The sequence below is a fragment of the Mastigoproctus giganteus genome, chromosome 10, assembly GCF_048544385.1.
Source record: "Mastigoproctus giganteus isolate SK-2022 chromosome 10, ASM4854438v1, whole genome shotgun sequence".
In the NCBI taxonomy this organism is placed as follows: domain Eukaryota; kingdom Metazoa; phylum Arthropoda; class Arachnida; order Uropygi; family Thelyphonidae; genus Mastigoproctus; species Mastigoproctus giganteus.
Genome location: NC_143584.1, coordinates 185,497,522 through 185,519,567, shown reverse-complemented (window position 1 = coordinate 185,519,567; position 22,046 = coordinate 185,497,522). Strand labels below are relative to the sequence as shown.

Genomic DNA, 22,046 nt, shown 5'->3' with positions numbered 1-22,046 from the left:
CAAAGAGATGTGGCATATGCAGCAAGTAACAATCATTCCGATCATCGTGTAAACCACAGGTATGGTGCCAAAGTCCCTACGTAACAGCCTAGTAGCAATAGGTCTCCCAGCGAATTCCTTCAAGGAACTCCAGAAAGCAGCAATCCTGAACACCTGTAGGATAGTCAGAGAGTTCCTCGACCAACAGTAACACCAGACATGACAACAACCACCTTGTGTACTTGGTAGCAATACCCGTCACGAGGTGGAATCCCCAATCAGGGAGAAATAATAATAATAATAAAATGCGAAACTTGTGTTTTTATTCAGTAATTTCACTAAAATTCATGTACCATTGTATGAACCTTATCCGCTAGATGTCACTCAGATCACTTTTAGCCGCTAGAAACGTGCTTGATATGATGGCCGTTACCGTGCGATGTGATGCTTTTGTAGTTGCGATAATTGCTATTATTTTTGTGTGTTTATCTCAGTGTCATGGGAAAAAAGAAGTAAGATATCTGTTATTTTTTCAATTCTTTTGTTACTATTTCGTTTGTTCAGTGCCTCAAAATGGTTTGTTTACCGACAGTTAAAAGAAATTGGATTCAATTGATGCTTCAGCTGTTTCATTTGGAAATGACACGCCGATGCGTATTGCCACGTCATGTTTACGCTTATGAAGTACGCGACTCCTGTTGTAGTGTGTTTTCTGTGTGTATATATAGACCTGCTATCTAAATGTTACTTTGAATTCGCACACTTTTACATGTATGTGAAAAGGAGTTTAGTTAATCGCCATATCTACCGCACTAAATTTAAGCAGGGCGTAATAGTGATAAAATGTTTTTTAAGAGTACAGGATGATGGAACAGACTTGTGGAAGATGCAAAAAAGCACGCTGTTATTTTCTCAACAGTGGATAAACAAGATTACAAACAGTGCTTTAAAATATATTGACATTGCCATGCTTTATAGCAAGCCATCCGTATATTAAATATTTCATGTAATATTTGGAAGATTTATTTTTCGTGTGAATTAGAAAACAAGCTCTGCACATTTCAAAAATTGACTACAGCTGCTTTGTTCCTAATTAACATTCTAAGTAAACGTGGAAATATAGTCTTTAAAAGGACAGGTGGAATAGGACCAGATTGTTTGCCAAGGACAAAAGTTGATGACCTTTTAGAATAGCTGTCATCTTGTAAGGGTACAAAAAGTGATATTGTTGCACATATCATTACTAGTGATATTAAGAGTAGATCTCATGATTTACTTAACAATACAGGGAAATGTTGAGAAAGGTTTGGGATTAAAGTTGAAAGTGTCTGCAGTTCTTCCTGGACATGATGGGAGGGGATACATGATGAGATCCTTGTCATTAAATTTGGAGAGTGTGTACAAAGCTCATGGGAGTACAATTTTTCTCAACTTGTCTGCATTTGTTAATAGAAGACCATTTTTTACAGGGATGGGATATGCATAAACAGAAGGCTGTTAGAATATTTGCTGATGCTATTGAGACTGTTAGGTGGTTTGCAAACTGCCAAATGGAGGGGGTACACAGCCTAATAGATTAATAGTAGCTACAGGCACAAATATAAGTAATTCTTGCACTATGGAACCTTCAGCAGCCTGGAAAGCAAGCTGTTGTGGATTGAGGCCTGCCAGGGCCCTGAAGAAACAAGCATATACGTGAAAAAAAAATCTGTGCTATTTTAGGGTTACTAAGAGTAAATTTGAAATTCGAGTACTGCTTTAGTCATGAAATATTGTAGGGATATCAGAGATGTGTTACTCAGACATACACCATGCAGAACTTGAATATGGTCTGTACATATACAGAAAGGACAAAAAACTGTCCTATTTAAGCCATGAAACTCTTCTGCCTATGTGTAATATGCCCATAAATTGTGTGTGTGTGTGTTCTCTGGTTGATTTGCTTGTTTTGGTGAATGAAAAACCCAGTTTCTCAGAGGTGGGGAGGATGTTTTGTTGTTATTTGGTTTTTAGGAGCATTAGCAACTAAGGCCATATTGCTCCGGGAATATGCGGTGGTCATTCCTTGACCTTTCCACATCCTCCGTATTTGGTGGTGACGGGTTTGAACCCCGGTCTAATCAAGAAGCGTGTGCTATGCACTGCTGCTCCTTCCCACCTGGCTACGGTGCCCTAGAGGGGGGGGAGGAACCTTGTTAATCTACATGTGAGACTGGCTAACTCAACTGCAGAGTGGAGAAAGCCCATAAAAGCTGCTCACATCATTGATGGATTTGAACCCAGTCCTTATCCACGGCACCTCCATAGCCAGGTGGGCAGGAGCAGCAGTGCATAGCACACGCTGGGCAAATTTCCAAGCAGAAGGAAAAACACCTTTGGAATAAGAAAGTGAAAAAAGGCAGCAAAGAATAGGAGTAAGTTCAGGAGCACAGGTTTTGAGAACAAGTGGAGAAATACCATTGGGACCTGGAGCTTTCTTAGCATCAAGATTCGTCAAAATTCTTCTGACATCCTTTTGACGAAAGACCGCAGGAGGCATTGAATGGAGCGTGTTGGGAATGGTGGGAGGTGGAGATGTGCAAGAGTATCCCCATTTCACAAAGGTAGTTTCAAAGGATGACGTAAGTAATTACAAATGCTGTAAGCTTGATTTCTGTTCCAGGGAAAAATAATGGAACCACTGGTTAAAGAAGTAATGCAGGATCATCTAGACAGGAATGCAGTTATACTGCAGTCACAGAATGAATTTGTTAAGGGGAGATCTGTTCTGACAAATCAACGATGCAGTAACAAAGGAACTGGATGCAAAAAATAATAATGGCAGCATTATATACTAAGATTTCAGAAAAGCTTTTGATACCATTGCACATAAAAAGTGTACTGTACAAATTGGAGGAGTGTGGCATTAGGGGCAATTTACTGCAATCAATAATAGATAGTTGAGCAGAAGACAAAGTAATTATCAGTGGGAACTGATCTTCTTGGACTAATGTTATTAGTGGAGTCACATGTGGTTCATTGCCAGGCTCATTGTTTTCGATATTTATTAATGATATGTCTAAATGTATATCAAGTGTAATGTCTAAGCTTGCAGGTGAAGCACATGTTGGCAGGATGGTTTTCAAGCCTGAGGATATTGGTGGATCTAGGAGTTCCCTAGTGCTTCTATGTGTCAACATGCCACTGTCGATACTCCTTTTTGTAGTTTTGCTACTGTTTTGCCAGAGGTGATGCTGATTACAGTAATTAGGGTAAGCTACTACCATAGAATTTGGAAATATTAGGCAGATGGGATGAGAAGTTGTAATTGTTAAAATTGACAAATTTAAGGTACTGCATAAATAAAAGCGAGAGGGGAAAGGATATGAGAATAATTATTCACTCAGACATGAGGTTTTCTGACCAGTGATGACAGGCTCCCAGGGTAGCCATTAGAGGGTTTGTCAGTGATATATAAGAATTTTGCCAGTAGGGATAAGTAGGTAATTATCCTGTGGTATAAGGCAATGGTTAGGCCACACATATTCAGTAGTGCAAACTGGTCTGGAAGCCTCATTTTAGGAAGAATGTGGATATGTTAGAATGGTTGTTGATGAGAAGGGTCTGGAAACCTCATTTTAGGAAGAAGAATGTGGATATGTTGGAATGGTTGTTGATGGGAAGAGCAACAAGATTAATGAGGGGAAACAAGTGGCATGTGATGCTTTCTTGCATCACATGCCACTACTACTACAAAAGGATACTCTTACCAAGAAAGGCTTCATTTCTGCAAATTTCGGCATCTGGAAATGAAGCACCTGTGAGATATGATTAAGTTGTTTAAGCCTTTAAATGGATTGGGTAAGCTAAATGCTGATGGCATTCTTCCTCTTGCTCGCACAATGCACATGAAGAACAAATTTATATCGAGCAAGGATGTTCGCAGGATAGACGTGGAAAATTGCTTTCAGCCAGCAGGTAGTTGATTGTTGAAACAAACTTCCATCAGTATGTAGTAGTAATAGTGGCAAATGATGCAAGTTTATACAGCATAAGCAAAAAACGAGGAAAAAACAGCAGTTCCCATTTCACCTCTCCGTCCTCTCTAACAATTTATTTAGTTCCTTGGATTTATTCAAACTACCTACCTCTACAACACCAGATAGGAATTTGTTCCAATAATCAACCATCCTCTGATTAAAGTCAGATTTTCACGGCATTCCATCAGCATTGAGCTTGCTCAATCCATTCAAGGCCTTAAACACCTCAATCAGATCTCCTCGCAGGTGTGTAGTTTCAAGATGCTGCAATTTGCAAATCTAAAGCCTTTCTTGGTAAGAGCATATACATAAAAGTTATCATTAAGAAATAAGTTAATACATCTAGTCATAGGATGACAAAATTATGATAGTTGTCATTCCAATCCCTTGTGTTGCACACTGCTTCCCCCAGATTGTGTAGGGATGTTAATTAAAAGGCATGGATGCTCTTAACAAGAAGCCATTACTAACCTTTGCCATACACAGAGGTGTAATCACACCTCCTTACACTTACTGGAAAATTCTTGTACATATTATTGACAAAACCCCATGAGCTATCTGGGCAACTTGTCTGCATTGCTCAGAGAACTTCATATCTGGCTGCACAATTATCCCCAGGTCTTTTTCTTTCCCTACCTGAGTGTGGTATCACACAGCTAGTAAACTAATGTGGGATTATCATTGCCCGTGTGAAGTACCTTGCATTTGTCAATATTAACCTTTAGTTGCCACTTCTCAGCCCATCTCAGCTACCTAATTTCCCTAGATCTTTTTGAGTAATGTACCCTTCTTCAATATCATTAATAAATGTAGAAAACAACAATGGGCCCAGCACTTGAACTCTGTGGACTTCACTAATAACATTAGTACAAGAAGAGCAGTGCGTATGGTAACCACTGTTTTCTCATACTCAACCATCCCTTTAATCTATAGCAGCAACTTGTCCTTGCTTAATGGCATTGCGCAAGTGGGTAGTTTGAATAAATTTAATGAGAACTAGATTAATTATTAAAGGAGTTGGACTGGTGTGAGAGATTTTTTTTTTTGGGTGATGCTCTTTGAGCTTGCTTTCTTGCATCATTTTCCATTGCTAATAGTAAGAATAGAGTAAACCTGCATAAAAGATGTTTTGTTTGTATTTGATTCTCACATTTAGCCAACTTTAGGTTACCAACAAATTGTCACATATTGAGGCACTTTCAAATAAATAGCACTCCCAACAAGAACATATTCTTTATCTAACCTGCTCACATGAAAACCCGTGATCATTGGGGAACAGAATAATAAAATTAAACAATGGGAAGCATTCAAACCAAAGCATGAAATTAATGGTATCCATCACCATTCCCACATCAATTGCATATTTTTATTCATATACATAAAAGTTATCATTAAGAAATAAGTTAATACATCTAGTCATAGGATGACAAAATTATGATAGTTGTCATTCCAATCCCTTGTGTTGCACACTGCTTCCCCCAGATTGTGTAGGGATGTTAATTAAAGGGCATGGATTTTATTTCACACCTCAGGCAGTTTTTTTTTTTTTTTTTATGAAAACTCCAAACACGAAAGGTATCAAAACCTATAGTACTTAGTACCGTGCATGGGTTGAAGGAGAAGTATGGGGAGAGGGGGATGCCGGAAACTTTGCTCTAGAGACTAAACATGGGTTTCACCACTTCAAGCCTCCAATAAGCAAAGTGGTGGTATTTCACTGGTTGATGAAAGTCATCTACTTACATACATAAATTCAAGCTTGGTGGGAGAATCATTTTGGCCCTTTCCACTGGAGAGTTTCAAATAATTAATACCTTAAGTAGGTATACCTGCAGCTGCTAATTGCAACTGAACAAATGCAGATATGAATTTTTTTTATAGAGAAATTAGGGCAGAAACAATCTTGACAGATATTGTAAGCATTATGGATTTAAAGTGCAAAATTAAAAAAAAAAAAAAAAAAAAATTGGGTTGAAACACACCACATGAACTTACTTAGATCAATAGAGAAACTAATCATGTGAACACTAGCAAAAAAAGTTGGTAGAGCGTTATGAGAGATACCATTATCAAAATACAAAGTAAGGTGTACTATCGGCTTCTGAAAGATGTGAAGTTATGTAGAACAGTAGAATTATTATAAGCCAATGGAAGAAAAGTTTTTTCCTTAGTTTTCTTATAAAATTATACGATATAATGGCATCTCATCCAGCATATTACATTAATTGTAAAGAAAATTGCACTTTTCATCATTGATCAGGAAAGGAAACAGTCCTCGCCACAGAGAAACTGTACATAGAAAAATGAGGAAAGTTTGTGGGAAAATAAGGCATATATAGACAGAAAATAAGACAGCATAAGCTGTGAGCTTCCTTGCACCACGTGGTCATTACTAATACTGATATAAGCTGAAGCAAAATTATGTGAAAAAAAGAAAATAACATTCATAGAGAAATAAATATTACAACGCATATAACATCTATGAATGTGTTTATTTTTAATTCAGATTTTATTTTTTAGACTCTAAATATCATACATTTCACATTTTTTCTCCCTACTCCATTTCAGTGTCTGCAAAATTAGAAATAAATTTAGTTTCATTGATTACCTTTTACTAACTTTAATTTATAAATTAATAGATTTGAATAATTCCTTGTTAAATATCTTCAAATTAACCTTATAAAAAGCTAATAGTAAGAGGTATCTTGCTGTTGTGCCATCACAGAAATGCACCAAAAGAACAACCTAACAGATGATTTCTCTTGCATGATTATAACATATGCAGTAGAACTTTTCTATGATTTTCCCCCTTCACCTTTTGACTGGAAATTATTGGTTACTATATATAAGTGGTCACTATAGAAAAAATTGCTTTCTGGCAGGTCTTCCATATACTGTATTTCAACATGAGAGATCCTTTAAAGTTACAAACAATTTGCCCTCATTAGCATGTCATAGTTATTTTTAGTTTCATAAAATTTTAAGCATGTGAAATTTGAAAATTTTTTGTTGCTAACTCTCTATCCCTGAGTAAATATGACCTTCAGAGTTTTCCTGTTTATTATTCAAAAATAATAACAAATAAATAAATTTTTATTGTGAAGTACAGAATTACAGCACAATATCCCATCACTGCAATGAGCACCAGGGGTTGCAGCTTGAGAAAAACAAAATAAAATACAGCATACTAAATACAAGAACAGAATACAAATATAGAAAACAGAATACAACTTAGCAACGGCGCCCCCGTAGCCAGGTGGGAAGGAGCAGCAGTGCCTACTTATTAGACTGTCAAAGTCAGTGTCCACACAGTTCAGGGTGGCGAGCATCTGCTTGGGGAGGAATCTGTCAGTAAGTGCAAGCCAATTGTGGTGAGCCACAAGTGCAGGAAGTGATCTTAGGCTTGGCTGTGGGATCCTCCAAAAGCAAGTGTTCCAAATATTGGGAGATGATCTGGCCTGTAAGGAGAGTGGCTGTGAAAACTAATCTCTTTTCCATGATCAGGAACTTCACCCTCGGGATTTTGCCATTAGTGCTTGTTGTGGTAGTAGGAGGCAGACGAAGCTTGGTATTGGCCCATTTCGATAACCAGTACCTATGAGAAATGTTGGATATCTATGGAATTTATTTATGTAAGACTAGATAATTTATTGAATTCATTTATGTAAGATTGTAGATATTTATAGAACTCATGGGAGAGTAAAAGCAAGTAACTTTGAAATAGGAGCAAACACTCCACTCCTAGTTCATAATGACACTGGTCAAGACCCATGCCAAAATGAGCTGAAATAGTAACAAAAACAGCACCCCAGTTGAAGTTGCTTCAAGGCTTGATTTTCCTGACAAGTTCTTGCATGCAGCTAATTTGGGAAAACCAAAAAAAAAATCACTTCAGAAACCATATAAAGACCAAAATTTGACTATATTTAGGGAGGTACAGAAAATTAAAGATTTTTGTCTTCAACCAACAGTTAACACATGATTGATATTTTTAAGCAGAATATCTCAAGCCTAGTGCTGCCACCATAGGGTTAGTATAGTTTTAAAATGTTTATTCTTATATTAAAATAAATAAAATTAGCATTTGCTTGTGTGTATCGTGTATTATTAAAATGAGTTGGCCACATTAGATTTTTTTCTGTTTTTTCACCTTGAAAAAGCATGTAGGGTTTGATTAACAGTTTTCCTGTCCTGTAACTGTTTATTCATTTAAATAATTTTCTGCTAACATTACAGGAGAGCAAATGTTTGGGATGACATTGAGCAGGAACACCATTTAGGGGTACTGGCCCTGTATGCACTATGGATCTATTTTCTCTTTTTATCACAGAACCCTTGTGCTTTTTACCATATTAAGGACAGGACTTCTTGTTCTGGTTATCAGTTATGATTCATCATGTATTAAGAATCATCTTCAACTAACTTAGCCCTTAGATGGCAATGAACATAGTGTATTGATATGGGATTTATTTAAAGAAATGACCACTGTTAAGGGTAAAGGGAAGGGTTTTTGTTTTTTCATAGGCAATTATAATGGACCCAGAAAAATGTAAATGGCAAATGGAAAGTGTTTGAGGAAGTAATCTTAGAGGCCACTAAGTTTTATACCAACTAAGAGATATTGTTCAAGATTTAAACCAAAATGGATATAAGATGAACTGATGAGCTTAGTGGCAAAGACAAAAAATACATAGGATGATTATAAATTTTCTGGGGATACAGAGTCCAATAAGCATAGACTAGTGGATAATGAAATTACTCAGGGATTTAGGCAGACTAAGGCAGATTATGAGAAGCCTTTTCTTTTCTCTGCATTCTTTGGCCAAGAGTGTAAAGAAAAGCAGTAACGAATTCTTTGCATATGTTAATATAATGAAAGGAATGAATCACATTGGTTCACCGGATATGAATGGTATAACTGTTGATGATTATGATATTGTTCAGATTGCTGGTAAACCAAATAAATATTTTGTATCTACATTTACATATGAAGTGTCTAATAGTGACTGGGAATTAATTGATTTTATAATAACAAGCAAGGTGGAAGGGAAATTGTGGCAGTTAAAAGTGAATAAAATACCTGTGCTGACAAAATTTATTCAATTATATTAAAATAAGCAGAAAGAGATAGTTAAACCTATAGTCATCATGATGAGAGCATCCTTATATTCAAGAGAAGTACTTTGAAGATTACAGATGTGCAGTTGTATCTCCTATTCACAAGGGCAGTTCATAGAGTGAAGTGGATAATTACGGAACTGCAAGTTTAAACTCTGTGTCGGGGAAAATAATGGAATCAGTAGTTAAAAGTAGCAATGCATGATCATCTTGATATCATGAGCCATAAGGCTTTAAGGATTTAAATGGATTGAGTAAGCTCATTGCTGATGGAACCTTTCCTCTTGCTCAGACTAAATACATGAGAGGGGACAAATTCGGATTGAGGAAAGATGGTTGCAGAGCAGATGTGTGGAAATTTTCCTTCAGCCAGCAGATAGTTTATTGTTGTGTCGGTAGGTAATTTTAATAAATTCAAGGAAGAACTAGATAAACTGTTAGAGGTGAACTGGACATGTGATATGGGAAGTGGTTTTTGTTTGTTTGGCTAATGCTCTATAAATTTGTTTTCTTACATCATTTGCCACTACTAGTACTAATAAGACAGTTATAGCACAGATTTTTTAAAGGCAGGGAGCAAGAATGCAGTAGCACATGCTCTTTGAGTGGACCATGGTTCAAGCCCATGACTGACTACTACTAAATACAACTAATGATTGTATTCATGATTTATTGTAAACTCCTCTGACCTGGTGGTTGTGCTGGAGTATAAACAAGAACAGGAGTACTGTGAGGTTAACAAGAGTACTGTGTGTGACACCCAAGGGCACCCAAGCAATTAAGTGGTGGTGACATCATAAGAAAGCAATTGACTGCCTTTGGTCAATCAGAGACCCACTAACTTATCTTACTCTCTAAAGATCAGTTTTCTTGTAATTATTTACATTGATTTTAAATCTCCAAATTAAAAAAAAAAAAAAAAAATCTGTAAGGGGATGATTTTTTTTATTATAAATTTAAAATCTGTTGCTGAATATATGCATTCATAATCCATTTGTTTCCCTTAAGACTCTTGTATTTCTTATTTGTTGTCTAATCTTTAAATTCTGTCCCCCCCCCCACCAATGATATTTTAAAAATATGCATAAGCTGTATAAAAAACATTTTTTTACCTTTGTGAAAATTAATAAACATCTCAGTTCCCTTACATTTTAGTTTCAAATAATCACACCTTTTATGTGTAGTTCATTGTGACTATAATAATGAAATTTATAGTATTAGCTAGTTTACTGAGACTTTAAGAATATTGTTCTGGTACCCAAGATTTAAAAAGTTTATATAAAGTTAATTTTTTGACATTTAATTAGGGTCAGCTGACAGGTCACAGGTTTCCAACCAGAGATTGTAAGAAAAGTTGGGGTCACATAAAATATGGGCTTGTGAACTGCAGCATAGAAGATAATATTAATCATAGATTATTTTGTCCAATTTACTTGATTTTTGTGTGTCTGGTTATTTGGAAAAGTCCTAGATAACAGTTTGAATGCATGTCTACCTTTGTTTAAGAGCTCCTAAATTCATATTCTTAATTACTTTTTAATAAATATGATTTAGAAGTTGGAACCTTGATAAGCCTAGAAAGTTAAGTTTTCTAAATAATTGTAGAATATAAGAATATCATTTAAAAATTTCTAGTGATATTTCTGGTTTAGAAAATTTATTGATGTTGCATATCATGTTAGCCTTTTCTGTTTCCTGAAGTAAATGAAGTTGAAACTTGCTTTGAGTTGAAGTAAAATAAGGTTATTTTATAATATCTCATATCACCCCACTATCATTGAGTGTTGTGATTTACTTTAATTATCACAATAGGAAAAACACTGACAGAAGATTGGTGGTAATTTACAATTTTTTTGCAACCATCAAAATTAGTCATAATGGCAGTAAGATAACATGTACTGCTAAAGAAACTGTTCAATATAACCAACACATAATCTGTTTGGTGTAGTTAGAAATAAATAAATAAATGCTTCTTGGTTTTTGGTTTATGCTACATATGACACATTCTAACAAGTGATGAAATATAAACAAAATTAATCCATTAGTATTGTATTGGAGTGTTTTTCAACACCAGTTTGGTCTTGTTTTATTTAGCTTTTTTGCACTCTAAAGCCATTCCATTTACCCAGTATAGGTTGCGATACATTTTAAGAAAAGTTTTTGTCCTAGGTTTTTTATTAAAAATTTGAGAAATTTTTAAAAAAAGGTAAAAATGATCAAGTTTAACTAGTTCCTGCAAGTACACATGATAAATTATCTATTTTATTAGCAAATGCTGATAATATAGGAGATTTATGTGTATTAATGTTAAAACAGCAGATCAAAGCAAAGTTTATGTAACATCTGCCTGGCACTTTGCTGTCCTGGAGTGGTTTCCTTTTTTGAAATAAACAGATAATAATAATAATCTACCATAAAAATAAATAAAAAAACCCATAAAAATAATATTGTCTCCTTAATTTTATCTACTCACAGATTTTATCTAATGCCTCTAAATATACGTAAGCTCTGTCTCTACAAAGCTTGGTGGTGATTATTCCATTAGTTTATTTCTCTTCAAAAGGCAAATGTTCTTAACTCTTTTTTGTGGTTAGCTTTCCATATTATGATTGTGTCCCCTTGTGTTTGTCATTCTAGAAAAGAAGCTCTAATAAGTTTGCTCAGTCTTTTTAATGACTTAAACAGCTCCATGAAGTTTAACATTGACAAATGTAAAGTACTACATATGGGAAGCAGTAATCCCAGAGTAATGTATCAACTCTGTGGTACTACACTGACAGTGGTAGAGAATGAAAAGGACCTGGGGGTAATTGTGTAGGCAGATATGAAGTTTTCTGAGCAGTGCAGACAGTCTGCAAGAGTAGCTCATGGTGTCTTGTCAATTTTTCTAGCAGGGATAAGGTGATTATCCCCTTGTATAAGGCAATGATCAGGCCACACCTTGAGTACTGTATACAGATCTGGAGGCCTCATTTTAAGAAGGATGTAGAGCTGTTGAAATGAGTGCAGAGAAGGGCAACAACATTAGTGAATGGAACGAAGGGTTGCTCTTATGAAGAAAGGCTTATGTTTTGCGGATTACAGAATCTGGAGACTAGGCACCTGCAAGGTGATCTGATTGAGGTGTATAAAGCCTTGAATGGTTTGAGCATGCTCAATGCTGATGGCATTCTTCCTCCTGCTCAGAATAATCACCTGAGAGGGTATAAATTCAAATTGAGAAAAGACAGTTGTAGGATAGATGTGCGGAAGTTTGCCTTTAGCCAGCAGGTAGTTGATCGGTGGAACAGACTTCCATCTTTTGTTGTGGAAGTTGATAGCCTAAATAAATTTAAGGCTCAGCTGGACAGGTATTTCAAACGAACGGAGAGGTGAAGTGGAAGTGTTTTTTTTTTTTTTTTTTGGCTGATGGTGCATAAACTTGCTTTCTTGCATCATATGCCTCTACTAATGCTAATAACATCCTCACACTGGTGCTTAGTTTTTGAACTTTATAGTGTACCCACCCAGAGTCTCTTCCTGTAATAATGCCTCTTTTCATTCATAACTAGCCTTTTGCCCAGCTTTATGCTCTTTCAAATAAGTCTATATCTTTCCTGAAATCAGATCTCTTGATACATAGACCTTTGAATAAATTCAGAAGTCTACTGGATACATACCTTTGTGAGAAAGGAAGCATATAATTTGTGTTTTCCTATCTATCTTTTTGTTGGCATGTTTTTTTATTTTTATTTATTTATTTTTTTGCCAATACAGCAAAAACTTGTGGATTCCTTTCACTATATGGTGAATACTATTACTAGACAGTATTCAAGATGTGTCTTACCAGTAGGAAAATTACCTCTTTGTTCTTATTGACAAATTTGCTGTACATGCTTGATTTATATCAGGAATGAGTTGCTATAAATGAGTAAGATAGCTTTGAGTTTGTTGCTCAAATGGCATGTTTTTCCGAGATTACTGCCACCCAAATGCAGTATTTTGTATTTGTTAATGCTAAACTCAATTACCATATTTCTGTTTATCTGCTTAGTTCATATAGCATATATGAAATAGCATACTCTAATTACTATCATTAAGCTTTGTGCCCATCTTTATCATCAGCCAACTTAGACATCAAACTTGAAATATCATTAATATCATTAATAACTATTAAAAATAGTAAGGGACCAACACTAAACCCTTCTGCTACTCTCCTCATCACATCTCTAATGTGACACGGCTCCAATTTATACAACAGTTATACATTCTGTACAGTATCAAAGGCCCTATTGAATTCTAAATACATGATGTCAAAATTAATGTTTACATCCGGTTCCCTTACAACAACCATAACATTCCTACCACCTAATACAACTTCTTTAATTCAGTCATTAAATCAAGGCATTATATCTAGCTTTAAAATTCATTACATCAGAAAATCGTTACAATGGATTTTGGAAAAAAATAATTCCAAATCTATTGAAGTTATGGAGGCATGGAAAGATTTTTCAATTGTGGACCGTATCGGAATCATAGCTTTATCACTCAAAGAAGTAAAACCATCAACATGTGTTGGAAAAATGTATGGCCAGAGTCAGTTCGTTCAGGAAATATGGTCCACCCAGCAGAAAACAGAATCGGTGCGATAGTAGAACTTGCCAAGTCGGTAGGAGGGGAAGGTTTTGATGATATGACTACAGAAGAAGTTCACAAATTACTGGTAGAAAAGAGGCTGGCAAAGCAAATTTGGTGGAAATGCCATCAGAGGTAAACCAAATCAATTCAGAGGATGATAGCGCAGATGAAAATTCTGAAGTTCCAAATTTTACACTGAAAAGTAGGAAAGCATAAAGCTGACAATTAGAATCTTATTTTTTTTTTTTAATGCAGATCCTTTGACTGGAAGGAACACACAATGTTCAAAAATGCTTAGCTCCATACCATGCAATTTACAAAGAGCTATCAAGCAAAAGCAAATAATCGCAGAATACTGATATTTTAAATAGTGCAGAAGATGCATGAAATCTAGATGCTGCAGAAGAAAGTTCAGAAGGTGAAGATATTCTGCAACCGAGAAAACGTTCTCGTTTGATTGTGCTTAGCAGCAGTGAAGAGGGCGAAAATTAAATGAACATACATTGACATATTATGTATCACAGTTTGTAAGACCTTTGTTGAGTTATTACTATTTTTAATAAATATTGAACAGAAACCCCCTGACATGCATTGGTGGTGCAAGCTTGAGGTACCTTAAAACTGTAAAGTGTCTGGGAATCAAGGTAGACAGACAGTTGCAGTTTGTTTTCACATGTTAAACATATTGCAGAAAAGGTTTGGCATTTCATGCATATGATTGCACAAGTAACTAAGAGTACAGAAGTCATAGTAGGTCATTGTTTTCTTATGAATGTGTCTTCCTTCTAATTGTCACATATGGAGCCTATGTGCATTTGGATTGTGCACTGCAAAAACTGATTGTCAGGTAGATTTACTCCATACAGAGGACAGTGTTGCTGAAACTGTCCATGGCTTGCCAAATTTTTGAATGAAGTGCTTCAATAATAACTAGACGTATGCAATTGGATCCTGGTTCTTGTATTCAGAAGTATATGTTACTTAAAATGATTAATCCCCTATGAGCAATTTGCTATACAAGTACATTGTGAGTCTGGTTATAAGCAAGAAAAGAAGCATCTACAGAATTGTTTTTTTTAGCTATTTGGCAAGATCATTGGAGCAATAGTAATAAAGGAAGTATAACTAGAAAGTTTTCTTGCCTGTATCTGAAGAGGGTAGCAGAATGCCACGCTGGTTTAGCCCAACCTTTCAGACCATGTTTCACATAACTGACCATGGGTCCTTTTATTCTAAATTGCATGAGTTGGGACTCTGTGAGTGCATACATTGCATTTGCAGAAGTAGAGAAACTTGGGAGCATGTACTTTATGGGTGTCAGGAATATGAAGACCTCAGGATGCAGTTTGAGAAGACATTTTCAACTTTGCAAACCTTGGAACCTGGATGTGAGGAACAACTGATTGCCACCGAGGATAATTTTGAGGCCTTCCAACCATTTTCTGTATTAGTTTTTAACAGACTGTTCTGTTAGAGCTGGAACACCATTTGTGAGGATTCTGCATTAACTACACTGCTATAGAAATGGCGATTAGTGATTAATGGTGTAGCACAATAACTGGCTCAACTACATTATTAAACCTTTCAGTGGTATATGGACTAGTTATGACTCCATGTCTCTACTTGTGTGCCATTTCAACACTAGCCAAGTGCAATTGATTATAGAAGCTTTGCTTGATTTGAAGTCTGCTCATTTCATTGAGAATAAAATGGGTGACTATGCATCTTGTAGTGCATATGGCTTTAATTTACCTTCATGGTACCTCATAATTGTTCCTCATCTCGTATTGGCACAATGAGTTATATATCCTACTTGAGTTAGATCTGTACTATTTAACAATCATGCATCTCCTTATGGAGCAGAGGAAGGGGTATCTATCTTATTTATTTTACTGGTGCATCACATCTGCGAGTGGATCACACCAGCTTTCTCTGATGATCATCATATTATGAGGGATGAATCATTGTTCTCTCAGCATTCCTTGCATCTTCTTGTAGTGCTTTGGAATCTTGATCTTTTATTTAGAATTGAACAGCAGCTGGATATGTTCTGGGAATATTCTACAAAATAGAGGCGAGTTCCACACCCATGCTTCAAGAATGGTTGATCAGGCTCATGGCCTTTCATTAGACTGGACCTTCTTTTGGCTGGCAACAGCCTTTGAAATGGTAATTTTGTTAAGACTGGGTAATCGCAAGATGTGGCATAACTGCTAATAATAGTGGTAGGTACTTACCCTGTTTATTTGTAATAGCATTGATAGTGCTGAGTGTCAGGTGATGCACTGTACTCAATTTCCATAGTGATGCAATGGATTAAGTTTCCATAGTGTTTGCACACCTCATAGTGACTGATCAAGTCTTCATTTGTTAGTGCATGCTGTGCAAAGTGTTCAGTTGAAAGAATGTAAGTGGCAGCTGCATAGTGCTACTTGTGAAATAATGATTTGCAGTAGGTCTGGTAAGGATATCTCCTTCAGTATGTAAACTACCTGGACAAAGAGTGACCGGATTGTTTCACCTTGAGATAAACAACATTGTTTGGAACCTAGTATTGTGATCTGCAATCTCCCGAGACAGCTGTTGTGAAGCAGAAGGGCTCATTTAGGAGAATTTAAGGAGCTCCTGTGGGAGACTAGGCCACCATGGCGGGCCTGCCCTTATGTGATGGCTGGTTGAGAGGTGTTGCATGCCTGCCTATATGCATTGGTCAAGGTCTCTGTCGGAAAACTGTGTAACTGCTATTTGAAGAAATGACTGCACATCCATGACTCAGGTGAGACTTTTATATGGATTCAACTTATATGCAAATGGTATTGAATTTCTTCCTTGCTGTTAACTTTCATCAGATTTCATATGTTGCATTAGTTTACTAGTTGTACGACTAGTCAGTTCCTCTTCTTGAGACTTCTCATGGTAACTTACATTGAACTGATCTAATGGATTCTATATTTTTACATGATCTACTACTTGCATAGTCAAGGTGAACTAATCTTTATGAATTCATTATTATTATTAGCCATATAGTGCAAGGAAGCCTGTGGCTTATGCTGCACCAGCCAAAAAAAAAATTTCTCAGTTACCCTGAGAGAGAGAGAGAGAGAGAGAGAGAGAGAGAGAGAGAGAGAGAGAGCGAGAGAGCAAGAGAGAGCAAGAGAGAGCGAGAGAGAGCGAGAGAGAGAGCAAGCAAGGGTAAGAAGTAGAAGGGAATCACCAAGAAGGAGAAGAATGATGATATCCAGCTCAGGACCCTGGGTGTGCCAAGCCCATACTCACCAGATGTGAGCCCCTGGGGCTCACATCTTGTGAGTATGCAGACAGTAGATCCCTAGCCCGGCTCCACATTCCAGGGATGGTAACCAGCCAGTGGTAGTTGCTGCTACTGGTTGGACTAAGTGGCCAGTCACACAACACATTCAAGATTACATCTACACCAATATGATGATTGGTGTTTATTAGCACAATATGTTCACTTTACACTGTGGTATTGCCATAGCTTGGTTGGGGGTGTACACAATAAATAAATAAAAATGTACCTACCGAATTTTTGTAATTGTGGGAAACCACCAGTCCCACTTGACCCTAAACACTACGTTCCCATCAAAAAAAAAAAAGCAAAAAAGGGTAAGCAGCAGCCATTATCAATCCACTGCAAGATGGAAGCCTTTGCCTCCTCAACAATTCATGTTGAGGGAAATGGGCCATAATCTGCCATGCTGGTCCAGTGAAGGTTGGCAGATCTGTATTTAGATCAAGGGCTTGAACCCCAGTCTACTTAAAGAACGTGTGCTACTGCACCCCCCCGCTCCTGACCACTTGGCTACAGAGGCCTAAACACTATGTTCCCATCAAATTTAACTTAAATATTGTTCAAGGCCAGATAGGCCCCCTTTAAGAAAGTGAAAACCTCTTGTTTGCCCGAACTGTAAATTCCTTTGATACGTCCCATACCAACTGTGGTTACTGGTAGTAGCTAGTGGCTCCTTAATTCAAAAATTCTTAAAGCACCAGCTGTCATGTGGTTGATCATTCTCCTACCTATTTTTCTTTATTTTAATTTTTTTACAAGATAAGGTTTTTACCACAACTTCTGTATTTTAAAATTCAAGAAGTACATACATAATGATGTTAGCATTAGTAGAGGCATATGATGCAAGAAAGCAAGTTTATGCACCATCAGCCAAAAAAAAAAAAAAAAAAAAAAAAACACTTCCACTTCACCCCTCTGTTCGTTTGAAATACCTGTCCAGCTGAGCCTTAAATTTATTTAGGCTATCAACTTCCACAACAAGGGATGGAAGTGTGTTCCACCAACCAACTACCCGCTGGCTAAAGGCAAATTTCCACACATCTATCCTACATCTGTCTTTCCTCAATCTGAATTTATGCCCCTTCAGGTGATTATTCTGAGCAAGAGGAAGAATCCCATCGGCATTGGGCATGCTCAAACCATTCAAGGCTTTATACACCTCTATCAGATCATCTCGCCGGTGCGTAGTCTCCAGACACTGTAATTTGCAGAACTTAAGCCTTTCTTTGTAAGAGCAACCCTTTGTTCCATTCACTAATCTTGTTGCCCTTCTCTGTACTCGTTCCAGCAGCTCTACATCCTTCTTGAAATGAGGCCTCCAGACCTGTATACAGTACTCAAGGTGGGGCCTGATCATTGCCTTATACAAGGGAATAATCACCTCCTTATCACTGCTTGAAAAATTCCTGTGTATCATTGACAAGACACCATGAGCTACTCTTGCAGCTCATCTGCACTGTTCAGAGAACTTCATATCTGCCTGCACAATTACCCCCAGGTCCTTTTCATTCTCTACCACTGTCAGTGTAGTACCACAGAGTTGATACGTTGCCCTGGGGTTGCTGTTTCCCAGTAGTACTTTACATTTGTCAATGTTAAACTTCATTTGCCACCTCTCAGCCCATCTACTCAACCTTTCCAGATCCTGTTGCAGCAGCATAGCGTCAGTAGTGTCCTTAACAACCCTGCCAACCTTTGTATCGTCTGCAAACTTGGACATTAAGCTTGATATACCATCATCAATATTATTTATAAATACAGAAAACAGTAATGGACCCAACACTGAACCCTGAGAGACTCCACTAATAACATTAGTCCACGATGAGCAGTGTCCATTGATTACCACTCTCTCTTCTCCCCCTCAACCACCCCTTTATCCATAGCAGCAATTTGCCTCCAATGTCACAATATTCCAATTTGTGCAGCAGTCTTCCATGTGCAACAGTATCAAAAGCCTTTCTAAGATCCAAGTATATAATATCAAAGTTATTCCCTGCATTCAGTTCTTTTGTGACTGCATCATAGTATCCAATCAAATTGGTCAGGCAAGACTTTCCCTTAACAAAACCATGCTGTGTCCCAGCTATAACCGAAGTCTTGTCTAGATGATCCTGCAGTGCTTCTTTAACCAGTGCCTCCATTAATTTTCCTTAAACAGAAGTTAAGTATATGTCCCATCATCATTGTTAAAGACCTGTATTTATGCCTACTGTCATAATAAAACTTTTACACACTTGAAAGGCACTGTATAGAAGCTGAAAGTTCCTGTGTTTTTAGGTTTTATTTTTAGTACTTTTAACCTAGTATATTTCAAACATTTTATTCTATGTTTTTAAGTGGTATTATTTTGATTTTAATTGAATCTTTGCATAATAAATACAAAGATTCAATTAATCATGTACCTGTTGAACCTAAAATCTGGTTAGTGTAGGCAAGAATTATTTGTGTTGCCTGACATCCAAGATTTTTTTCAGTCACATGATAAAGATCTTACAAGGTTTGATCAAAAGGTTTGGTGAATGGTCTTATTCTTGAACACACAGCAGTAGCTAAAAGACCGAATAGGGTTTACAGTAACACTTTTGAACTTGAATCTAACTTGCACATTCTGATTCTGTCCCACACCAACCATGTTTAAAAACCTTTAATATTGCTGAATCACTAGTTATATATATGCTCTATAAATAGAATTTTAAAAATTGCACAGATAAAAATGTAAAAATAAAATATAGTATTTTTATACAGATGAAGGTTGCTTTCAACACAGCATCTTCCTCAACCTAATCATCTCGTATCTGGCAGTAGAAACAAGTTTAGCAATTGCTGAGTTGAAATCTGTTTCTTATGGCAACAACATGCCACATGATTTCCCAGTCATTTTCTCTCTGCCAAACATTTGGCAGAGATCATCATATAAAACCCCCTCTCATCCATCTTCTGTCATTGGTTATGGAAAGGATCAGCAACAAAGGTGCTGACTTGAAGCAGTGCATATTTAATGTGAAAAATATTTCATTAATGGAGATGGGGACCCTGTTGTTGAATCAGTATTATAGTATTATGTCAAACCCATTGGAAAATTAAGAGGTGGTGGAGAGATGGTTCAATGGATGCACCAGAAAATGACACAGTTGTTAGTTTTATATGTTAATGTAAAATGTGAAGGGAACGTTGACATGTATTCTTCCTGCAATGGAACGAGTATGTAGTTGCAGGAGGAGATTATATTAGAGAGATTTAACAAATGTAAACCATTGAATAAAATTAATTTCAGCATTCACAGAACCCCTTGATGAAACCTATGCAGGCCCATATGAATTTGGCGCAGTTGATGCACAAGGAAATCCTGAAAATAACAAATGTGATAATGTAAATAACACTACACTTTGAAAAAAAAATTAAGTATAACTCATAATAATGTATGGTATTTATTAAAATGAAAAAAAAAATTCAGTTTTAATTGTTTTTGCCCTATGCTGCATTTTTTATATTAATTATACAAGGTGTGGCAATAAAGTTCCCAGATGGGTGCTGTTGTGGTCATATGAGTTTGAAAATAAACAGAGAAGTTGTATGTTGCAGTCCAACAGATGGTGGTACAGAAGAAATCCAGTAGTCTGGCTGGTTGCTATTAACAACCAGTTTTTTTTTTTTTTTTTTCCCCGTTAGTAGTCTTTAACATACTCTGTCACAACTTTGCAATGGAGCAACTAATGAATATCAAATTTTGCTTTAAACTGGGAAATACTGCAACAGAAATATATCAAATATTAAAAACTGTTTATGGTGATAGTACGTTAAGTCACACATGTGCTTGAATGGGATAAGCACTTCAAAGACGAATGCAAGGATGTTCACAATGATCCAAAAAATAGGCATCCATCAGCTTTTCGAAATGAGTTGCAGAAGTTAGGAAATTGTAGCAAGAAACCATCATTTGACCCCCAGAATGACAGCTGATGAGTTGGATATGAATAAGGAGATGATTCATCAAATTCTGAATGAAGATTTAGGGAACAGAAAAGTCTGTACAAAATTTGTGCTGCACAGCCTCATGAATGAGTAGAAGCAATGAAGAGCATTATGTGAAGACTTCATCCAGACTTGTCAAGATAGTCCTAATTTCCTTGGCTGTATTGTCATTTGAAATGAGCATTGGGCGTTTTATTACAACCCAGAGAAGAAGCATCAGAGCATGCATTGGACTTCAAAATCGTCACTAAGGCCAAAAAAGATTTATTTACAGAAGTCCAAAATCAAGACTATGCTGATCATGTTTTATGACAAACAGGGTTTGTGTTTCACAAGGAATTTGTACCTGAAGGAGAGAGTGAATGCTGCATTGTACATACAGGTGTTTCAAAGACTGTTGAAGTGCATTTACTGGTTGAAGCTGGAAATTCGAGAGAAAGGCAGCTGGTTCTTGTTGCTTGACAATTTTCCCACCCATTCTGCACTTGTGAAGACACTGCTGATGAAACATGGCATTTTACAGATCAATCATCCACCCTACTCTCCCGATTTAGGACCAACAGACTTCTCTCTTTCCCCAAGGTGAAAACTGCCCTCAAAGGAAAGAGATTTCAGGTTGTTGGGGACATAAAGATAAAAGAAATAATGTGACTGCTGAACTGAATGTCATCTCTTTGGGTGCCTTCACTGACTCTTTTCGAAACTTTTAGAATGGTGTAATGAGTGCTGTTGTTATTTGGTTTTTAGGAGCATTAGCAACTAAGGCCATATTGCTCCGGGGATATGCGATGGTCATTCCCTGACCTTTCCGCATCCTCCGTATTTGGTGGTGATGGGCTCAAACTCCAGTCTAATCAAGAAATGTGTGCTACGCACTGCTGCTCCTTCCCACCTGGCTACAGAGGCCCCATGTAATGAGTGCATTCGGTGTGGTGGTGAATAAAAATAAATCCATTTTGAGCTCCTTCAATTGTGTTATTTTTTATTGCACCAATCTGGGTACTTCATTGCCACACTTTGTATATCGAATA

General features: G+C 36.7%; 1 protein-coding gene across 2 annotated transcripts in view; it reads left to right on the top strand.

Annotated features, from left to right (window-relative positions):
* Nucleotides 1–395: 395 nt before the first annotated feature.
* Nucleotides 396–22,046, top strand: part of Ostgamma (oligosaccharide transferase gamma subunit) — a 92,768-nt gene continuing 71,117 nt past the window's right edge. For both annotated transcript variants that reach the window (XM_090383799.1, XM_090383798.1), the window contains exon 1: nt 396–491. In XM_090383799.1, the coding sequence (XP_090239925.1) occupies nt 399–491 (93 nt within the window). In that variant the 5' untranslated portion in view covers nt 396–398. The remainder of the gene's footprint in view (nt 492–22,046) is intronic.